At 39.2% G+C, this 20416-nt stretch overlaps 1 protein-coding gene across 1 annotated transcript in view; it reads right to left on the bottom strand.

The window, feature by feature from the left end:
- NGR-A27 (neuropeptide receptor A27) overlaps nucleotides 1–20416 on the bottom strand; it is an 81398-nt gene that overhangs the window by 31032 nt on the left and 29950 nt on the right. Inside the window, 1 exon segment of the mRNA NM_001134253.1 lies at nucleotides 20260–20350. Coding sequence (NP_001127725.1) covers nucleotides 20260–20350 — 91 coding nt within the window.

Genomic DNA, 20416 nt, shown 5'->3' with positions numbered 1-20416 from the left:
AATTTTAATGTTTCTGCAAACTGATAGATAACTGTAAGGTTTATTGTAAAATAATTAAAACAAAAATAATAAAATGTATCATGTTAAACTTAAGGCAATTATCGGATTGTTAAATAGCAACACTGTTAGTGGGAGCAATGGCAGTAGTGGGGACGTGACATAATAAAAAAGGCGGTAGTCTGAAAAAACGACACAGAAATCAATGTATTGAGTAGTGAGCAGATATCTAAGATTGTACAAGTGGAGTTACAAATAAAGAAGTATTAAGTGAACTATTGCAACCTGTGTATTTATTTACTGGCTCTGGAATATGAGCCTACATAACTAAGCAGAGGCATTCTTGTCCTTATCCAATAGCGCCGCTGTATAACCTCTTGTGGCGATAGCCATCATTAAACGCAAGATATTTGACACATGCCTGAGTCTTGCTTACCACATTTTCAAGACAAGGTTGCATATATACAAGTTCCGAACAACAACATAAGGACCGTCGGTCTACCGAGCAAATATCACCCGCTCGGCGGAAGATCTTTCCCTCCGTCGTTTAAGCCTTCCCACACTGTTATCACGCTGCCTAGGGATTTCGCATAAGTTTTACTACCGGCCTACGTCAGCCCTCCTTGAGTTATATCTTCGGTATAGATTTTCAGTCACTTTTTTATTTTATTTTTATTGCATGTTCATTTTGACGAGCTCACAGCCCACCGGGTGTGAAGTGGTTACCGAAGTCCATGGACATCTACAATGTAAATGCCGCTACCCACCTCGAGATATGAGTTCTAATGCCTCAGTATAGTTACAACGGCTGCCCCACCTTTCAAAGCGAAACGCATTACTGCTTTACGGCTGAAATAGGCAGGGTGGTCGTACTTACCCGTACGGACTCACAAGAGGTCCTACCACCAGTAATTACACAATTTATAATTTTGCGGGTTTGATTATGAACGGGTTTATTACACGATGTTATTCCTTCGCCGTGGAAGTCAATCGAGAACATTTGTTAAGTACGTATTTCATTAGAAAAATGGGTACCCGCCTGTGGGATTCGAACATTGTTGCATCGTTCGATACGAATGCATCGGACGTCTTATCCTTTAGGCCACGACGACTTCAAAACTCTCAAATTTACAAGCTCAAACAGCAAAAGATAAAGAAAGATATCAATTTTTAAGCTATTGTTTAGATTTTATCGCGGGCCTTGAGCGCGGCTTGAGAGCGGAATTGTGAAATTCCGTAACGAAAAAAACCTTCCACCCCTCACTGCGCCTACTTTTTTTTTTTTTTTATGATTGAAAGTTTACTGGTGGCCCGAAGACCTTTCCAGTTTCACCAGGACAGGTGGGCGAGCAAAGGCTCAGCCAAGAGGGGTGGGATTTGCTAACAACTGCCCGAGCGCCTCCGAAGGAGACCTAACAACTCAAGAGCAATTGTTTCGCGAATGAATCTACTACCGGATCGGAATCGCGACCCGCTGAGAAGATCCGGCGAGAAACTCAGCGGGCTGATGCATGGGTTAGGTTGCACGTCGACCTCTTTGTCGAGTTCGACGAGTACGGTTACCGGGGTCCCTAAGCCTGCCCCTAGTATTAGAGCTGAAGGCATCTAATGCAAAGGTTATTGGATCTGATGGATCCGTAAGGACGTGTCTAGGGCGTCGACGGTGACTGGCTCCTGCATGATCAGGATTCGGGGAGTAGTCAGCGGCGGCAACGATAAGGCGATTATCATGACGCATAGCCTTATCGAAGTATCGTTCCGAAATGTAGGTCGCGTTCAACACATTCACACGTTGCGCTTGTGTAGTGTTTAAAGTAAGAAGTCTAAACACCAACTTATGTACTATCAAAATTTGTGATATAATTTCATGGATAACACAACGATAGCGCGATTCAGCTTTTGCGTCAAGCGCCATCTATCGGCGACAAACGGAATTGTAAAATAGAAAATTATATCACATTACAATGCGTTGGGCGCGCCATTTTCTATCGCTTAGTAGAAGAATTTTATTACTACTCCTACTACTCATTCAGTGATTGGAGTGGCATTAAAAATAAACTAGCTAAACCGTTGATTCTGGGCGAATGAGAGTTAGAACTAGCATCCAAAGGCGTGTCTCTATCCCATGTAGCGCCCTCTAGTGAGTGCGCGGTCAAAATGGAAAACTCACAATGTAGCAGATTCATTGAAAGTTAGACCACTGATTTTTTGGCGGATGTTTTAATATTAAATTATTATTGTCCATTTATAATTGCATAAGTTGATAAAAAATGCTATGCAATAGCTTTACCGCGGCAGTCTCCGAGTGCCACACGTCTTTTATTTTATTTTTTCTGTATTTCCTTATGAAGTTTTCTGATTAACGTATGATAAAAACATTCGAGCACACTTAAGTAGGCACTTCGTTTCAATACAATCTGCTATTCATTGAGATTTCTAAAAGTCCCTGTCTAATTCGTCAAGTATTGGTTAGAAAGCTGTAAATTAAACTGATGATGCCTCCCATAAGAAACTTTCAACGAGTTTTCGTTGGAGCTTTATCGTTATAACTCAAATAGTATTTCTTTGTCGGTTATCTCAGGGAAGGGAGTAAGTAACCGTAAATAGTCCGCCTCTCCGGAGCGGCTATCAATTCTTGTTCAAGCCCATTTTCGTTCAAAATTGATTAGGTTATAATATATATATATATCGGACTTTGGTTAAAAGTTGGATAGACACAATAACATGAATTTTTAAGCTACAATTAAATTTACTTTTTTATTTATGAACGAAGTCACGTGCCAGCTGATGTTAAGTGGTTTTTTTTTCTATTGCCCTTGTATGCAGACGAGCATACGGCCCACCTGATGGTGAGTGGTTACCGTCGCCCATGGACTTCAGCAATGCCAGGGGCAGAGCCAAGCCGCTGCCTACCGCTTAATACTCTCCACAAGCCTCGTTTGAAGAAGGACATTTCATGGCGCTCGGGAAGCACCGTGGAGGGGAGCTCATTCCATAGCCGGATGGTACGTGGCAAAAAATACCTCTGGAAACGCACTGTGGATACCGCAGTGGCTCCAGGTAGTATGGATGAACTCTACTCCGATGGCGGGCAGTGCGATGGTAAAAACGAGATGCCGGTATCATCTCGAACTCAGTCTCGATCCGGCGAGAAACTCAGTGGGCTGTGTCTATGGGTTAATTTACTCTTCGAGCCCTTCGTCGCAAGCGATGGGTTCGGCGAGGACGGTGACCTGTGCTTGCGGTCCGTTAGCCGTTAGTCCGAAAAGCCCTGTTAATGAATCGGGAGGATCCGTAATGACGTGTTTAGGGCGTAATGGATCGTCACGTTATCGAAACTCAAAAAGTATACTAATAATCGAGAGCACGACAATTGTTTTTACGTACGGTAACGTAAATCTCGAAGGCTGGCTACGGAGTACCTACTACCATCTAATGTAATGATCCGTTTTCGTATGGAGGACTCGATACATTTACATTACATTTTGCCTATCTCTGCCGTGAAGCAGTAATGCGTTTCGGTTTGAAGGGTGGAGCAGCCGTTGTAACTATACTTGAGTGAGACCTTAGAGCTTATATCTCAAGGTGGGTGGCGCATTTACGTTGTAGATGTCTATGGCCTCCAGTAACCACTTAACACCAGGTGGGCTGTGAGCTCGTCGTCCACCAATCTAAGCAATAAAAAAAAAAAAAGATGAATTTGATAGATTTTCGTTTTTGACGTGTCTGTACGTCCGGACCGTATTGAACAATTAGACTGAAGCTCAGAAGAATATGTGTTTCAACGAACGGAAATAATTCTGTCAGTTTTGTGTACCCAGCTTCTATCTATCGTTTCCAGACCTTAAGTGTCATAAGCTATTATCAGTTTTTATTTTGTACACGGAATTTTTAATCAAAGTCCCTTCGCAAGGAGTCTTCGCTTGATATGAAATGAGGCTCTTAATTATTGTGCGTCATTCCAACGTCTTAGCCGTCCGGGACCGTTACAACTGATTCATAACGTCAGCTATAATAAAATTAACTTAATAAACCCGAGATCAAAGCGTAAAAGTACTTTTCATTACGTTTATTAGTCAGGAATATTCCATAGAAATTACATACCTGGTCCAATTATAATTTTTTATTAACAACGGTTTTTAGAATGGCCTTCGATTCATTCAGCACGATCTAAGCGAATCAGCGACAGACAGAAATAAAAATAATTTCATATGGCACTGAAAAATTTACAAACATTTGTTATTCAGTTAACTCGAGTCTGCTTCTACGAGATAGACGGCTCTATAACAAATAGTGCATTTAAAATTATATATCTCGTTAGATTCATGGGCAGTTTTGTTAGCAGTTAGTCTGCATTTTTTTATTTTTGAGCCCGATTAATTAATTAGATAGTCATACCTATGTAATAGTAAAAACACACATAGATGCAGATAAACACAAATGCACAATACAAACATGCATGCGCGCACACACTCACACACGCAATGACCTACTTAAATGATAGCACCTAATGATCTCTCAACACTTGTCCGCAGCATCTGTTCACGACTTAGCCTAACCTAATCTATTTCTTAAGAAGGAGGGAGCCTGGAAAACACTAATACAGGTCTTTGAACCTACCCATGGTCATTTTAATAGGTAAAATTTGGCAATTTATCACAATTCAAGGGCGTAACCTTGTAACAGCGTGCAAAATAATATGTTTTCATGATTTATAGATTTAAGGTACTTCGGACACGTGGCCCGACAAAATCCTGAGAACTTGGAAAAATTAATAGTTGTAGGTCACGTGGAAGGAAAGAGAAGTCGAGGAAGATTGCCAACCAGGTCGACGGACATTATCAAGGAGGCCACAAACACCAGCGTCCCGGGCGCCATTAAGCAGGCCGAATGCAGGCAGCATTGGAGGAAGCTGGTGCAAAAACTGGACCAAGCTGGTCATGACCCTCAGTAATGAGGAAACGACAAAGAAGAAGAAGAAGATTTAAAATATTACTCAAAGCAAGATATCAAGATTGTTCTCTAGATAGCAGGGCATGTGAGGCTCGCTCCTGCCCGGATATGACACAATGAAAATTAGATTTCCATCAGCTAAGACGGTCGATGTGATCATGATCTGACCTCGGGACATTAGATCACCATCGCTGTTCGCTTCGCGGCAAAAAGACCGAACTGACAACAGTTCGCGTACGTACCACATATGTATGCCTTATATGAACTAAATTTAACAACTTACCTTCGGATTTAACTACCACTAAAATAATTCAAAGAATGAACCCATTTGCCTTGCGCGTAGGCCTAAAACCACGATAATAAATCAGAATGTACACACTCCTAAATTTATGTTGTCTGTTTCTGTCGTAAAGCGGTCGCCTTTCTGATTTGAAGAGCGGAATAAGTTATCTTTATTATAATAGAAACTTCTATATAATGGCTCAAGGCTAGTATTAGCATCCACGCTGTTAGGGACTCTAAGATTCATAGCCGTTCTCGGAACTTTGGAAAGCGCCCTGTAGTCGGGATGAACTTCGCGCCAGCAGCGTCGAAGCTCTCGATTAGTAGGTAAATATTCGTGCGTTGACCTAACTAAGCTATTATATCTCAATTGTTATAGTCCGAAAACAAACAGCAAATTCAAATTGTTTACCGATGCGGGAGCCGTCTGACCTCCATTCGTAATAAACAGTTTACTTAACGAAGCTTAATCTATTCTTATCTCTAGACATAATATAATACATACCGTTTCAGCATTTAAATAAGAACCTTATTTATATCCTGCCTAAAAAGTAAGCAGGTTTTAGAAACGAAGGTCCCATTTTACCAGCGGTCTGCTATAGGAGCGGAACTAAAATATATTGTTACGTCGGTAAGAGTAACACCATCAATCGCCGAATAGCCGAACGAATATAGAAGGATCTAGAATGCTCGAGAATTATAACGCCATCTATTGTCAGATAGCGGAAACGACTACTAGAGAAGTGTGGAATATTCTCGATAATTCTAGGGATAAGATATCGGCTATAAAAGCGTTGTAGGGATGGCACGCAGTCAGTCAGTAATCGGAACTACTCGAAGCAAAACAGCGAACGGATCACCTGAAGCGAAGCGGAACAAGTGAATTCAGAGTTTTAAAGTGTTTGTTAAGTGTTGAATACAGTTTTTAAGTTGTACTTTGGTGAAATTTTATTTATCCCGAACCCCAGCGCGTAACAATATCATCGCATAAGAAAAGCCTTATTAAAAGCCCCTTCCCTGTGATTCTCTTTCTATATTTTTTTATTATTACATATATAGGAATTATGGGCTATGAGATATATGGGAACTATGGGCATCATGTTGAAAGACAAAGAAGCATAAGGCCCATTTATGATGGGAGAATAATGTTGCTTCTTCTCTGAGCGCAATGACATGTCTTTCCTCAAACGAGGTCCGTCTTCAACACAGTCCTCGACTATAGACTGCTGCTTCCTTTTGAATTTGAGCTTCCTGATACCCATGGGCGACAGAAACAACCCACCATCAAGTCGATCGTGATCTGCCTACTAATGCGGTTAAGAAAAAGAAATAATTGCATCTAAAAATAGCTGGTCTATTATGTTAATAATTACTCTTAAAGATTCGTCTAATCAGTTTGTAAGTCTTTGGGGAAGCAGAATTAACGTTGATATTTCAAAACATGCGGAGCGCTGTTTAGTTTAATCCTCCTATATTTTCCCCAGAGATTGTGCCCTTTATAAGATCAGTTTAATTGGGTGTAATTGAAACTTCCTATGCTCTGAAAATGATAATGCGTTCGAGGCCTAGCTGTGTCATGCCTTCATCTTGGTCAAAGGTCTACTGAATTCAAAATTTGAAGTTGAAAATATTTTCATGATACAAGTTTTAATTAAACATGAAAATTTTTTACTGGTGGTAGGACCTCTTGTGAGTCCGCGCGGGTAGGTAGGTACCACCGCACTGCCCTGCCTATTTCCGCCGTGAAGCAGTAATGCGTTTCGGTGCTGCGTGTCTATGCGCTCCAGTAACCACTTAACACCAGGTTGGGCTGTGAGCTCGTTCACCATTCTAAACAAAAAAAAACAAACATCATTTTCAGTCAATTTATATTTTTAGTGGCGTATAGGCAGACGAGCATACAGCCCACCTAATTGTGAGTGGTTACCGTCGCTCATGGACGTCAGCAATGCCAGGGACAGAGCCAAGCCGCTGACTAAAAAGACGCAATAACTCTACAAAGCGCAGAGTTATTGGGCCTTACTAGACATGTTTAATAATAGTCTATGCAGCTATTACCCAGAAGAATTGAGATAGATACATAGAGCTACAATTATAACAGCTACAACTTGGCATAATTTTTTTAAATAGATTTAGAACCGATTTAGGACTATCGTGATTTTTTTTCGGACAAACCCTAAATAAGGACCACCCTAATATATAATATATATCCAGTGATGGATTTCGGCGTGATGCTACCCCAGGCCCTGTTTATCGCCCGCCCTTAATACGCTGATTTTACTACAATACAGCCTATTATGATCTAAACGGTATTAATTTGTGAAGTTTCTCAAAAATCTGCCCATTAGTATTTCCGTGAAAGAACAACAGTCCAGATCCATCGTCACAAATATTCGCACTTATGATTTTAGTGGGGTTTGTTGGCTTTGTTGACAGCTGGCGACAGTAGTGGCAACTGCGTATTCTTAACTAATGTTTTATGTGTTGGTCGGACTCAAATACCAAACGTCGAATGTGATCCGGCAAAAACACTCATCGGACGAACGACAACTAAAAGGCCTTTTGTTTTTGTTTTCTAGAATAGCACCACTAAGTATAGTCTATTCCCGTGGATCTTGCAAAAAGTGATTAATGGCTACGGAGAAAGTCGTTTTCCTACCTATTTCTGCTACGGAATAGTTTATTTTTAATTCCTATTCGCTGGTAGCGAAGGGGCTACTCCACAGCCATTGAGAAGTCAGAATTACTTAACGGACGAGGCAGCGGTTACATACAATTGAAAAGTCATACTGTTATGTCAGTCGACTTCGGTGACCACTTTATATTAGGTAGACCATTAACTCGTTTACATATCTTCTTCTTTTCAAATCAAATCAAATCAAATCAAATCAAAAAAGTTTTATTCAACATAAATGAAAGTACATACTTATTGAACGTCAAAAGAATTACCGCCGCGAAATTAATTTCGCTTCGGTTTCCTCAATACTGAGGGTTGTGACCACCTCCTCGCAACAAGAGTTCATACCGCATCATTCCACGCCATTTGCTCATTATCTACCGTCGAGTGTAGAGCATCGTGAATTGTGGTGTCGAGAGTAGTGCGGATCTAGTCAGTCCATAGTATCGGGCCTCTACCTTGTGGTCTTCATCCGTCCACAGCAATAACAAAACAAGAGTGATATCGCAACCCGTGGATTCTTCTATTTGCGTTAGGAATGGATATTTTTCACATTTCTTACACGAATATTTCACAAATAAAGAGAAATTTTTGAGAGATTTTACTGGTGGTAAGACCTCTTGTGAGTCCGCACGGATAGGGACCACCACCCCGCCTATTTTTGCAGTGAAGCAATAATGCGTTTCGGTTTGAAAGGTGGGGAAGCCGTTATAACTATACTGAGACCTTAGAACTTATATCTCAAGGGGGATGGCGCATTTGTGTTGTAGATGTCTATGGGTTCCAGTAACCACTTAACACCAGGTGGGCTGTGAACTCGTGCACCCATCTAATCAATAAAAAATAAAAGTCGGTTGTCTGTAAAGTCGGTGTACTGACGATAGTTGAACGTGATAACGTCATAAGAAAATACTGATGGAATGGTTTCATTTTTCAATTATCGCAATTAACGTTGCTATAAACAATTGACACCACATTCACTGAACTTCATATTTGACGAAAACATGTAAATGTATTATTGTATAGCAGCTGTCCACGCGGATGCATCGGTCACTCAGGTAGGAGAGAGACAGATGTCGAACGCTGCCGAATGCGGAGGCCGATTGTGCCTCTTTGTCGCTCGTTGCGCACTCTCGCTTGCACTTTAAGCCTTAAATGGAACGCCTCAGAGCGAGATAACGCCGCATAAGTCATGTTTTTTCGTGCGCTCAGCCGGCTCCATCGAATTATAAAACGTTGTCACGTCAAAAGCATGTAAGCCGAGTTGAAAGTGTTTCAGCGTGTGTCGAGACTGTCATGTTTCTTTGAAGCTAGAGTTTACACTGAATAATTTAATATACAACAAACGTAAGGTTGTCATCTCAGTTGTAAAAGATCTGATATCATTACTGAAATTCCTTATTCAAGTAATGAAATTTGCAAAATTATTATGTGTATAAATAATTTTGCATGTAGGTTTTAACCGCCCTTAATGACCACTTTTGGAACATTTGTACCATGAAGTTTTCCGTTCAAGTGAATACGTATAATGATACACTCATGTATGGATACATAAACAGAAACTTTTAACAAGTCTTATGTTTATATTCAAAATTAATTGGTAGGTTATTATAAATCCCAAATGAAAAATAAAAACGGACTATTTTAAAATTTACATTTTAAATTATAGAGCGCTTTGTGACGATTAAAAAGAGCTGACAAGAACTTTTGTCCGTTAGATCTCATCAAAAAATATTTAAAAAAAGTGATGATATCACAATCATTGTAACCGCAACTAAGGGCCTTTTGTTCAAAGGGACGGAGCCCACGCAAAGCTACGATTCAATTATACGATTTCGGATAGCGTATTGTTGCGTATCAATGTAATGTGGTCCGTATTATAGCGGGAACGTGAGCGGGAGCGTTTAGCGATTATGTCAAATGCGATTATATTAATTTTTAATTGCATATTTCGGAGTATATGGTGATATTAAATAACAGAGAGAGATTTTAATTCAACAATTAATCCAAAGTTTTGATATATCGTTTTTGGGAGTAAAGACAAAGAAAACACATTTCTTCCACCGAGCCATTTTTGCCAAATTGCTCCAAATTGCTCGGTAGACCGACGGTCTAAATATTGTTGTTCGGAACTTGCATATATGTAAGCTCATCTTGAAGACGTCGTTAGCGAGATTCAGACCTCTGTCAAATCTTGTGCACAATTGTGGCTACCCACCACACATTAAGTTAATAGCATTCATTAATTCTTTTTGGAGTTTACTCCTTTAGAATCGATTTACATATATAGGCCCGGGGTATGAAAATTATGGGGACCAAAATCGTACTAGCATGTCACACGAAATGCGTTATGCGTAACGCGCGGCCGCGTTATTGCAGGTGACGCCGGGCTGCTGCGCCGGCAGTCCGCCACAAAGCTTCGTACTGATCGCGCGTTTCTCTCATTATTGTATTTTCATATATTTGTTAGTCGTTTGTTTTGTGTCTCGTTAATTTGTTAATAATCTGTAGTGTATCGTGTTGTCGTAATATAGAACTATTTCTCGTATTGTTTCGTTTAATTTTTTATATCCAGTAAACTCCAGTCGTGCGTCAATGCGGACACACACACTTTTTTACAATTTATTAGTTAAGGTAGGTACGTAATTTATTAGTTAAGTCCAATTAATTCTGTGTTTTTTATTGTCTTTGTAGGCAGACGACTATACGGTCCCCCTGGTGGTGAATTTACACTATCGCTTATGGACATCAACAATACCAGAGGCACAACCAAGCCACTACCCACTGCTATTTTAATAACGTAAACGGTTCATAAGTAATGTACAAATTATCAACTTAAATGACAAGTTATTTGACGAGCACGCTACAAGTGGGGCTCCACCCTCGCCCCGCAAACAAAGGCGTCACAGTCATTACTGTGGTTAGTGCAACTCCCGGAATTGCCGATAAGTGTTCAACATTCCGTCACTGCTATATTCCAATAAAGTAACATATTCTGTCTAGTTCGATTGCAAGAACAGAAAAAGGATTCAATTTTGAAAACAGATTGACAAAATCCACTGCTCCTTTCATCATATCTGATGTCTTCAGTTTACTACATTGGTGTAGGACCTCTTGTGAGTCCGCACGGGTAGGTACCACCGTTTAAAGGATGGGGTAGTCGTTGGAACTATACTGAGACCTTAGAACTCATATCTCAAGGTGGGTGGTCGCATTTGCGTTGTAGATGTCTATGGGTTCCAGTAACCACTTAACACCGGGTGGGCTGTGAGCCCGTCCGCCCATGTAAGCAATAAAAAAAAGCCCAGTAGCGTGTCAACGGCGCTGAAATAAATGTATCCTCGCACGTGGTCGAAGCGAAACCTTCAAAAATTTTAGCTTCAAGATAATGAGATGAATGTAAAATTTCGGGAAGACGATAATTGTTGTTTTTTTTTTTTATTGCTTAGGTGGATGGACGAGCTCACAGCCCACCTGGTGTTAAGTGGTTACTGGAGCCCATAGACACCTACAACATAAATGCGCCACCCACCTCGAGATATAAGTTCTAAGGTCTCAGTACAGTTACAACGGCTACCCCACCCTTCGAACCGAAACGCATTACTGCTTCACGGCGGAAATAGACAGGGCGGTGGTACCCACCCGCGCGGACTCACAAGAGGTCCTACCACCAAAAATAATTATTTTACATTTTATGTATACATTCTTCTTCTTCTCAGTCGTGTCACTCTTGACAGAGTGGTCGTGATCGTCATGTAGTGTTGGAAGGGGCAGACTTGATGCGTCTCAGGATGTCGCGCCATCTCTCCCTGCTCGAAGCCGTTCTACTGCACTCATTTAGGGGACCTCCCACTGCAGTTTTAATTTGGTCGGTCCACCGCATTGGTGTATATTATATATATTTATTCAGAATGTATTAAGTACGAATATTAGGTATGAAGCAGAGCATAAATGGAACAACGAATATAAGAAACACTGTATAATGCTTCCTATCTCATTTTCTCCCACGTAAAATCTTATGAATTTATGTGTCTGTCTCTTTTTACTGTCGCTTTTTCGTTTCATCAACTTTCGAATCACAACGATGCTAAAGAAGTTTTCACTTCAAAAATCTTATTACATATTTTAGTTTCGTTTTTTTTTTAATTGCTAGATGAGTGGACGAGCTCACAGCCCAGCTGGTGTTAAGTGGTAACTGGAGCCCATAGACATTTACAACGTAAATGCGCCATCCACCTTGTGATATAAGTTCTAAGGTCTCAAGTATAGGTACAACGGCTGCCCCACCCTTCAAACCGAAACGCATTACTGCTTCACGGCAGAAATAGGCAGGGTGGTGGTACGCACCCACGCGGACTCACAAGAGATCCTACCACTAGTAATTACGCAAATTATAATTATGCGGGTTTCATTTTTATTACACGATGTTATTCCTTCACCGTAGAAGTCAATCGTGAGCATTTGTTGAGTACGTATTTCATTAGAAAAATTGGTACCCGCCTGAGATTCGAACACCGGCGCGTCGCTCAACACGAATGCATCGGACGTCTTATCCGTTAGTCCACGACGACTTCAAAACAGTTGGGCATATGTTACAGAATCACCTCTGAATCTCTGCCAAGGAAAGAAACTGCTAACCTAATTACTCACGAATAAGGTTTCAGAATTTCCCAAGGCAACGTGGCCACAAAAAACGAATAACGCTTAACGAACCAATAGTTCTTATTTATTACCGCAATAAAGGCTAATATTTTTTCTAGAAATTGCCTATTCGATTATGTCACGTAACTCTGGTCGTTGAGAAAGTTCACCTTCTATCTGACAATCGTTAGCTGGCCGATAAGAAATTTTGCTAATACATATATTTTCCTTTAGCGCTTTTAGCGATGTAAAATATATTTGTTGTTAAGATAAAATATTCAATATTGAAGTCCAAGTAAAGCCAGAAGAACGTCTTATTTACAATATGGCATTCATTAAAAACCTACATATTTAAAAAAAAAAATGTTGGACCTGATTATTATCATTAAAACTTCATCTTCTTTACTTTATCCCACATTGTACGGGGGCAGTGTAGTATTTTTTATTTATTTATTTGGGAAACAAACAGTAAAATATAAACATATAGTATTTTTAAAAATATAGCTAAAACAATAACCAAATATGTTTCCACAATCAAATGACCTCTTGATTCTCCTCTTCCTCCAAATATGACCTCTTATCACAGGGATTAGGCATGAGTCTTCTCTGATCCGGATAGCTATAAGTTCATGAATCTTTCTTCTCTAATCCGGATCTTACTCTTATCCCGAACGCATTATAGTTGCACGTCATATATAAGTAAATTATTTCACGTCCCCCTCGGTGTTAGAGACAATACAGCGAGGTGGCACTCCTCATGTTGGAGTATGAGGTTAAAAATCCCTCGGTTGTTTAGCAGTAAAACTAAGAATACAAAACTAATTCTTAGCAATAATTGGTAGGGCGGTGATATCTGCACGTGTTACTCTTAACGCATACCTTGTATTAAAGTTAACGTGAAAATATTCTTTAAATATGTGGAGCTTGTCCATGATTGCCTGATCTCAAGGCACTACACATTCCTTTCGATATTACATAAGTATTTAGGTCATATGTAAATAACAGTACAAAGGAATGAAACAAATGAATTCTAATATATAGACTTCGAGTAGTGGACTGCGAGCGTATTCTATACATGCGAATTTATAGCATTTCTAGCTTATTGGTAAAGCGATTTATGAGCCTAGCCGGATAGTACCTTATTATTGGCTTAAAGCAAACAAACGTTCTGATTTGAAAGTTTATTTGAATTGAGAATTCGAATTTATGTCTTGAGATGGGACAGTCGCTAGGACGGTGATGATTAAATGTTGAAAGAGCTAAACTGGTGGCTAAACTGGTTTTTTACTGGTGGTAAGACCTTATGTGAGTCCGCGCGGGTAGGTACCACCACCCTGCCTGTTTCTGCGAAGCAATAATGCGTTTCGGTTTGAAGGGTGGGACAGCCGTTGTAACTATACTTGAGACCTTAGAACTTATATCTCAAGGTGGGTGGCGCATTTACGTTGTAGATGTCTATGGGCTCCAGTAACCACTTAACACCAGGTGGGCTGTGAGCTCGTCCACCCATCTAAGCAATAAAAAAAAAACAATTTTACTGGTTGGGTGTTTTTAACCCTAGCTATTCGCTGGAAACTTAAGAGGTTATTCAAGCAACGCTGTGACCGGTAGCTGAGCTCACGGGGCTCAACTTGAGAGAATGCGCTAACACTGGCCCTAGCAAGAGCAGTGCTTCACAGAGTTTCTCGTCGGATCTTCTCAGTGGGTCGCGGTTCCGATTCGATGGTAGATTCTCCAAAGCACTGCTCTTGTTAGGACTAATGTTAGCAAGGTTCTCAGGTTAGAACCCTGTGAGCTCACCTACTCGCCCGGCTACGCTGGTATAGCCCCCTAGATTACCATTGGGTATATAAAAAAGTACTCTTCGTCGTTTTGAACGAGTTAGATAAGGACGTTGATCGGTGCTTGAAGAGCCTAAAAGCACAGAGAGTGGACCTGGGGGATTCGACTAGAAAATGTATCAAGTGACAACGGCTTTGCTTTTCCCCGTCGCCTGGGTAGGGTGTAAAGTCTGTACTGGTAGGTATTATTGTATCATATTTCTGTCCCGATATCTAGCAGGCTTAAGGATGGGACAATAGTTAAATAAGGCAATTGACACCTGAAGAATATATGGCAATTTAATCAGTTGCTTGAAAAAAAAAAAAAGAACCAGCCTTAATAAAAATCCATGCTCGCTCCAACTAATCACGAGGTTTTTTTTTTTTTTTCATCGAAGCTTAAAGTTTAAACACACCATGTTTAAATCAAGTTATGTTTTTTAAAACACTCCATTCGGTGTGGTTTCCTATAATTTTTCCGTACAACGAACAATTTTAACTTTTCAGAGTAACTTTTTAGCAATGCTTTTGTAAATGAAAATTTTAATAATTTGGTCGTAGTGGAATAAAAATTGGGAAACATGTTGACTTTATGATGATGAGAGAAGCCGAGGATCGTGCAATTGGAAAGGCTTATGTCCAGCAGCGGACTGCTATAGGCTGATGATGATGATGATGATGATGATGATTGGCTTTATGTTTTTTAGCGTAATTTGGCAGTTGCGTTCGCCATCCACTTAGTTGCATGTAGTAGAAGTCTTAGTTTCATTACAGTAATCGATTTCACTTTAAACTAGAAGGCTTCGCAGCTGAAAGAGGGAGAATGGTGGAACAAACCCGGGCGTTCACACTTTTCACTCTACTATCACTCAATGAAAACACCGGATAGCTTAGAAAGACTATTCGTGACAGGGAAGATCGAGGGAAAGAGACCGCGCGGGCGCAGTCCGACAAGGTGGTTCGACCAAATCCGCACCACACTAGAGATCCCATTCCACGACGCCCTTCATGCGGCCAATGATCGGAGGCGCTGGCGGGACATCACAAGGAGTAAAATCATGTCGAATTATAATGGTCACGACCCTCAGCAGTGAGGAAACGACGCGAGGAGGAGGAGGATCACTCAATGTATGTACAATCAAAATTGGGTCATCTTATATTCGACTCAGCTTCTCGTATAAAAAAAGATTTTAAAGAATAAACGAAATTTAAATTCAAAATTAGTGATAGCTAATAAATATAAAGATATAATAACCGGACAAATGGGAATTATCCCCGAAGATTTCACACGACATTCTCATATCTTAATGGAACAACCACAAACACGTCTTAGCGCACCAAAACAGATTAAACAGATAAGATGTAAATAGAACCCGGATATTACTTATTTCCTTTCAGTGAGGAGATCAAATTATCTCTACGCGTTAAGTTAACGGAATGAGCTTCCTGGATCACGAAAAAATATGACGAAGTGGGAACAAAATAAGTGTGTTTAATAATTTGTTTGGGCTTCTGCAAGATATTAGAATAAAAGGAATGACGGCTTTGCGATTTGTGTAGGCTGACAAATATTTTATCCCTATCTAATCGTTGGTAACTTAACCTATTCCTACTATAACTACGCATGGTAGGTGAACTCACGGAGCTCAACCTGAGAGGACTGGCTAATACTAACCCTGAATAGAACAAACGCGTGGTAGGCCATTTTTGTTACCGACCCATCCACCAATAACTTCGAGTGGTTATTCTGGCTGTACCATGACTGGTGCACGGGACACATCCGGAGATAATTTGTTAACATCTGTCCTAGTAATAACAATGTATCGCCGAATCTATCACCATATTACTAACAATAATTATGCAAATGTAAGATTATTTCTGAAAAAAAGGTATGATTTAATAGAAGAATTGATATCTTCCTTTGGGCTTTAAGCGGACTCTTAACGGACACAGGGCGATCTATTTAGTAGTCCATCGGAATTTGCGATTGCTTAATTTGGTCTAAATTGTTAAGATCATATCTGTAAATAATTTAATCAGCTTTTAGTAACCCCCAAAAATCAATTTACAAATTTTATAATACTAGTGGTCCCGCAGTAGTCGAAATTCGACTATAATTAATTGAAAATAATAGGTTTCAACATTATTATTGTCCTATTGTTACAGATTTCGCTAGGACTACACTATAGACAAATACTCGTAATATTAAAGACAAACAATACTAACCTATTCTTAATTTGACTACAGACTTTATGCAATAACAAAAGCTTGACAATAAACAAAGAGTATATGTGTGTGTGTCAAATACATGGTAGTGTGTGTAATGTTTTCTTTATTGATTTAATGTATCTTTTATGCATTATTTAAACAAAATATTAGCATTGTGCACTTCTTCTCTATATTCTCTATAAGTGTGGAAAATTTCATACTCCTCCGTTCGCGCAATTTTCGTAAAAAGGGATACAAAGTTTTTGCTTCACGTATTAATATATATATATATATATATATATATATATATATATATATATATATATATATATATATATATATATATATAATAGACGTGAGGTGTTTTCAATCAAACGATAAAACCTTTATATTATACAATAACAACAAATATCGTCGAAGCATGATATTCGTTTAATTAAGTCTTATTACGTCAAACCCTTCACGTTTGTACAGGTTTGTTTATTTTCATCAAATAATATTTCACTCGTGGCGGATCAGAAAATAATCCGGCTTCAACGAGGTGCCCAAAATCGGTTTTGGATATTGCCAATTTGTAAATAGACATGCTTTAACAAAAACCGACTTCAAATCGAAAAAAAAAAAGATATTCCAAAACAAATGAATATACACTAAAAACAATAATCATCGAAATCGGTTGGCGTGATATTGAGTTATTGAGTTATTCATCTATTTATGACGCACGTACTTAACGCAAATTTAAGAATTATATGGTTTTCTCATGGATACCATTATAAGAACTGGACTAAAATGGGACCACACGGGAAGTGTTGGCTTTCTAATAAAAAAAGAATCATCAAAATCGATTCACCCAGTCAAAAGTTATGAGGATACTAGCATAAAAGACATACAGTTGAATTGAGAATCTCCTCCTTTTTTGAAGAGCAGTTATTAAAACGAAAGAATGTGTTTGTCTTTAAAAAATATTGAGAATCTTTCACGACGTTCTATAAGCTCTTTTGGTATGCAGTGGCAGACAATAGCATCAGAATCTGTCGATGTACGTGAACTTCGCTTACATTTGTAAGGTTTTTTTATGAAACAACTATAATATAAAATATAAAATGTTAAAATTAAAAAAAAAATTGGATTGATATGTGGCAACATTACTTATTCGTGGGAGCAATGACGGTAGTGGCGACAAGGGAAATTAAAAAAAAACGGAGAACAAAGTTAAGCGGGTATCGGCGGAAAAACGTGAACGGATCTATGTGCTGATTGCGGGTTCCGGTCACCGTCGACGGACGGGCGACGAGCGACGGGTTCGATTCGCTCGTCGAGCGAATTAACCCACAGACACAGCCCACTGAGTTTCTCGCCGGATCTTCTCAGTGAGTCGCGTTTCCGATCCGGTGGTAGATTCTGCGAAGCACTGCTCTTGCTAGGGTCAGTGTTAGCAACTCTCCGGTTTGAGCCCCGTGCGCTCACCTACAAACGTTAGGGCGAAGCTGAAATAGCCTCTCAAGGCTATCAGCATAGGTAGGAAAAAAAAGTGCGGGTTTTTTAACGTACTCCATAGCGTAAAAGCTCAGCGCTCCATACAAATTTGAGTTAACTTTTACGCTATCGAGAACGTTAAAAGCACACTGTACTTTATAGTGAGCACGCATCTAAAAATTTGTAAAAGTGGAAAGACAAATAAATCAATACAGATGAAGTAAACTACTGCAACCTATGTAATATTTCCTGTCTGGTAGAAGTGTAGCTTATACATTAAGTGCGAAAAAGATTTTTTTTATAGCTTAAATTATATGATTATATGATGAGGAACTGCAGAGAGTGACCAGTTTTAAGTATCTGGGCCACATTGTAACGGATGATTTGTCCGATGACGCAGATTTGGAGCGGGAGTGCAGGGCATTGGCGGTCCGAGGAAACATGATTGCCCGTACACATACATATCCTTATTATTATTTTACTCTTCATTATGAAATGTGTATGATTTTCTTTTTATTTTATTTTTTCTCCAAATTAATTGACTGATTGACATAATGATAGCTAATATTGACATAGAGTGGTTACTACTGTATTGATATAATTATGTGTTTCTAATTCATTTCCTTTGTATATTTAATTAATTGAATTAGTATATTGTTCATTTTCTATTTGTATTGTTGAACTGTTTGTGTGCTGACTATTGTATTATTATTATTTTATGGATTTTTTCTGAAATAAATGTTTTATTATTATTATTATTATTATTAAATGGGTGGACGAGCTCACAGACCACCTGGTGTTAAGTGGTTACTGGTGTTTACAGCATCTACAAGGTAAATGTGCCGCCCACCTTGAGACATGAGTTCTAAGGTCTCAGTATAGTTACAACGGCTGGCCCGCCCTTTAAACCGAAACGCATGACTGCTTCACGGCTGAAATAGGCAGGGCGGTGGTACCTAGACGTGCGGACTCACAAGAGGTCCTACCACCAGTATTTCATTTTGACGTAACTAAATCTTTTTCTACTTGTACTGATTGTAGTCGAAGTACAAAATCTGTATGGTATGGTATAGGTACATCTATGTATTTACGCATACTTGCTATGACGGACTCAGCGGTGAACTTGATAGACCCTTTTTTCCCTACCTAAGCTAGTCTTGAGAGGCTATGTCAGCGTAACCTAGCGAGTAGCTGAACTCTCGGGGCTCAAACCTGGGGGCGCTGCTAACACTAGCCCTAGCAAGAGCAGTGCTTCGCAGAATCTACCACCGGATCGGAAACGCGACCCACTGAGAAGATCCGGCGAGAAGCTTAGTGGGCTATTGGACCTGAAAACATCTGGTACACTATCGTCATCAAACAAACAGCGCTTCGCAATTTAGAACTTAGCAAACTTACGGAAACATTCTAAATGATTAGGTTAGTTAATATCTAAGTAAGTAATTTATTCTGAGGCCTTGATATTAATTTTTTAATCTATACTAATATTATAAAGAGGAAATATTTGTTTGTTTGTTTGTACTGAATAGGCTCCGAAACTACTGAATCGATTTGAAAATTTATTTCACTGTTTTGAAGCTACACTATTCCCGAGTGGCATAGGCTACAATCCTTTTTGAAAAAAATTAGAGATCCTGACGAAAGCTCCAATAATTTAACCTAAAGTATCAAAAAATTACATAAAATATTCTTTATATCGCGTGCCCTGCGAAAACTATTGATGATTGAATAAAATAATGTACTATGACTTTGTAGAACACATTATTATTTACAAAAAGTGTCGCAACAGCATAATAATATGTCTAACTATTATAGTTATGCCGCAATAAGTGTTCTTATATTTAAACAAATAAAACAACGTCAAATACCGTTGAAATTTTTGTTAAAGACCCGTGCGGAGCCGGAGCGTGCCGTTAGTTTTTAATAAAGCTAACATCATTTTTGTAATTACGATTTCTCTACGAAAATATACTCAACCCGGTTGATGGGTTCTCCAACTACGAGTAACCGGGAAAAGAGTTACTTTGAGCGGTGCTCAAACAAGAAAAAAAAGGTTAAGAAAAAAATATAATAAATGCGGATGCAGTTATTAGATTGATAACAAAGATTCTTATTATTATTTTTCTTTAAAATCTGCGATAATTTTTTACAGTCGTACCAGATTTATTAAAAATATAAAATCAAATATACATATTATGTACTTACGCTTCAGATATGAGGGCACGAAGCTTACAGAACACAATGCCAAGACTGTACGGGTATTGATGCCAGGAGACGGAAAGATCGTTGGGCAAACCTGTCGAAAAAAGAAACAAATCCATTAATTATATATTAAAGTTAGCTTATAGGGTACTTCGTCGGC

This window comes from Bombyx mori, chromosome 14, assembly GCF_030269925.1.
Source record: "Bombyx mori chromosome 14, ASM3026992v2".
Taxonomy (NCBI): Eukaryota; Metazoa; Arthropoda; class Insecta; order Lepidoptera; family Bombycidae; genus Bombyx; species Bombyx mori.
Note: the sequence above shows the minus strand (reverse complement) of the source record. Positions and strands in the feature narration are given on the sequence as shown.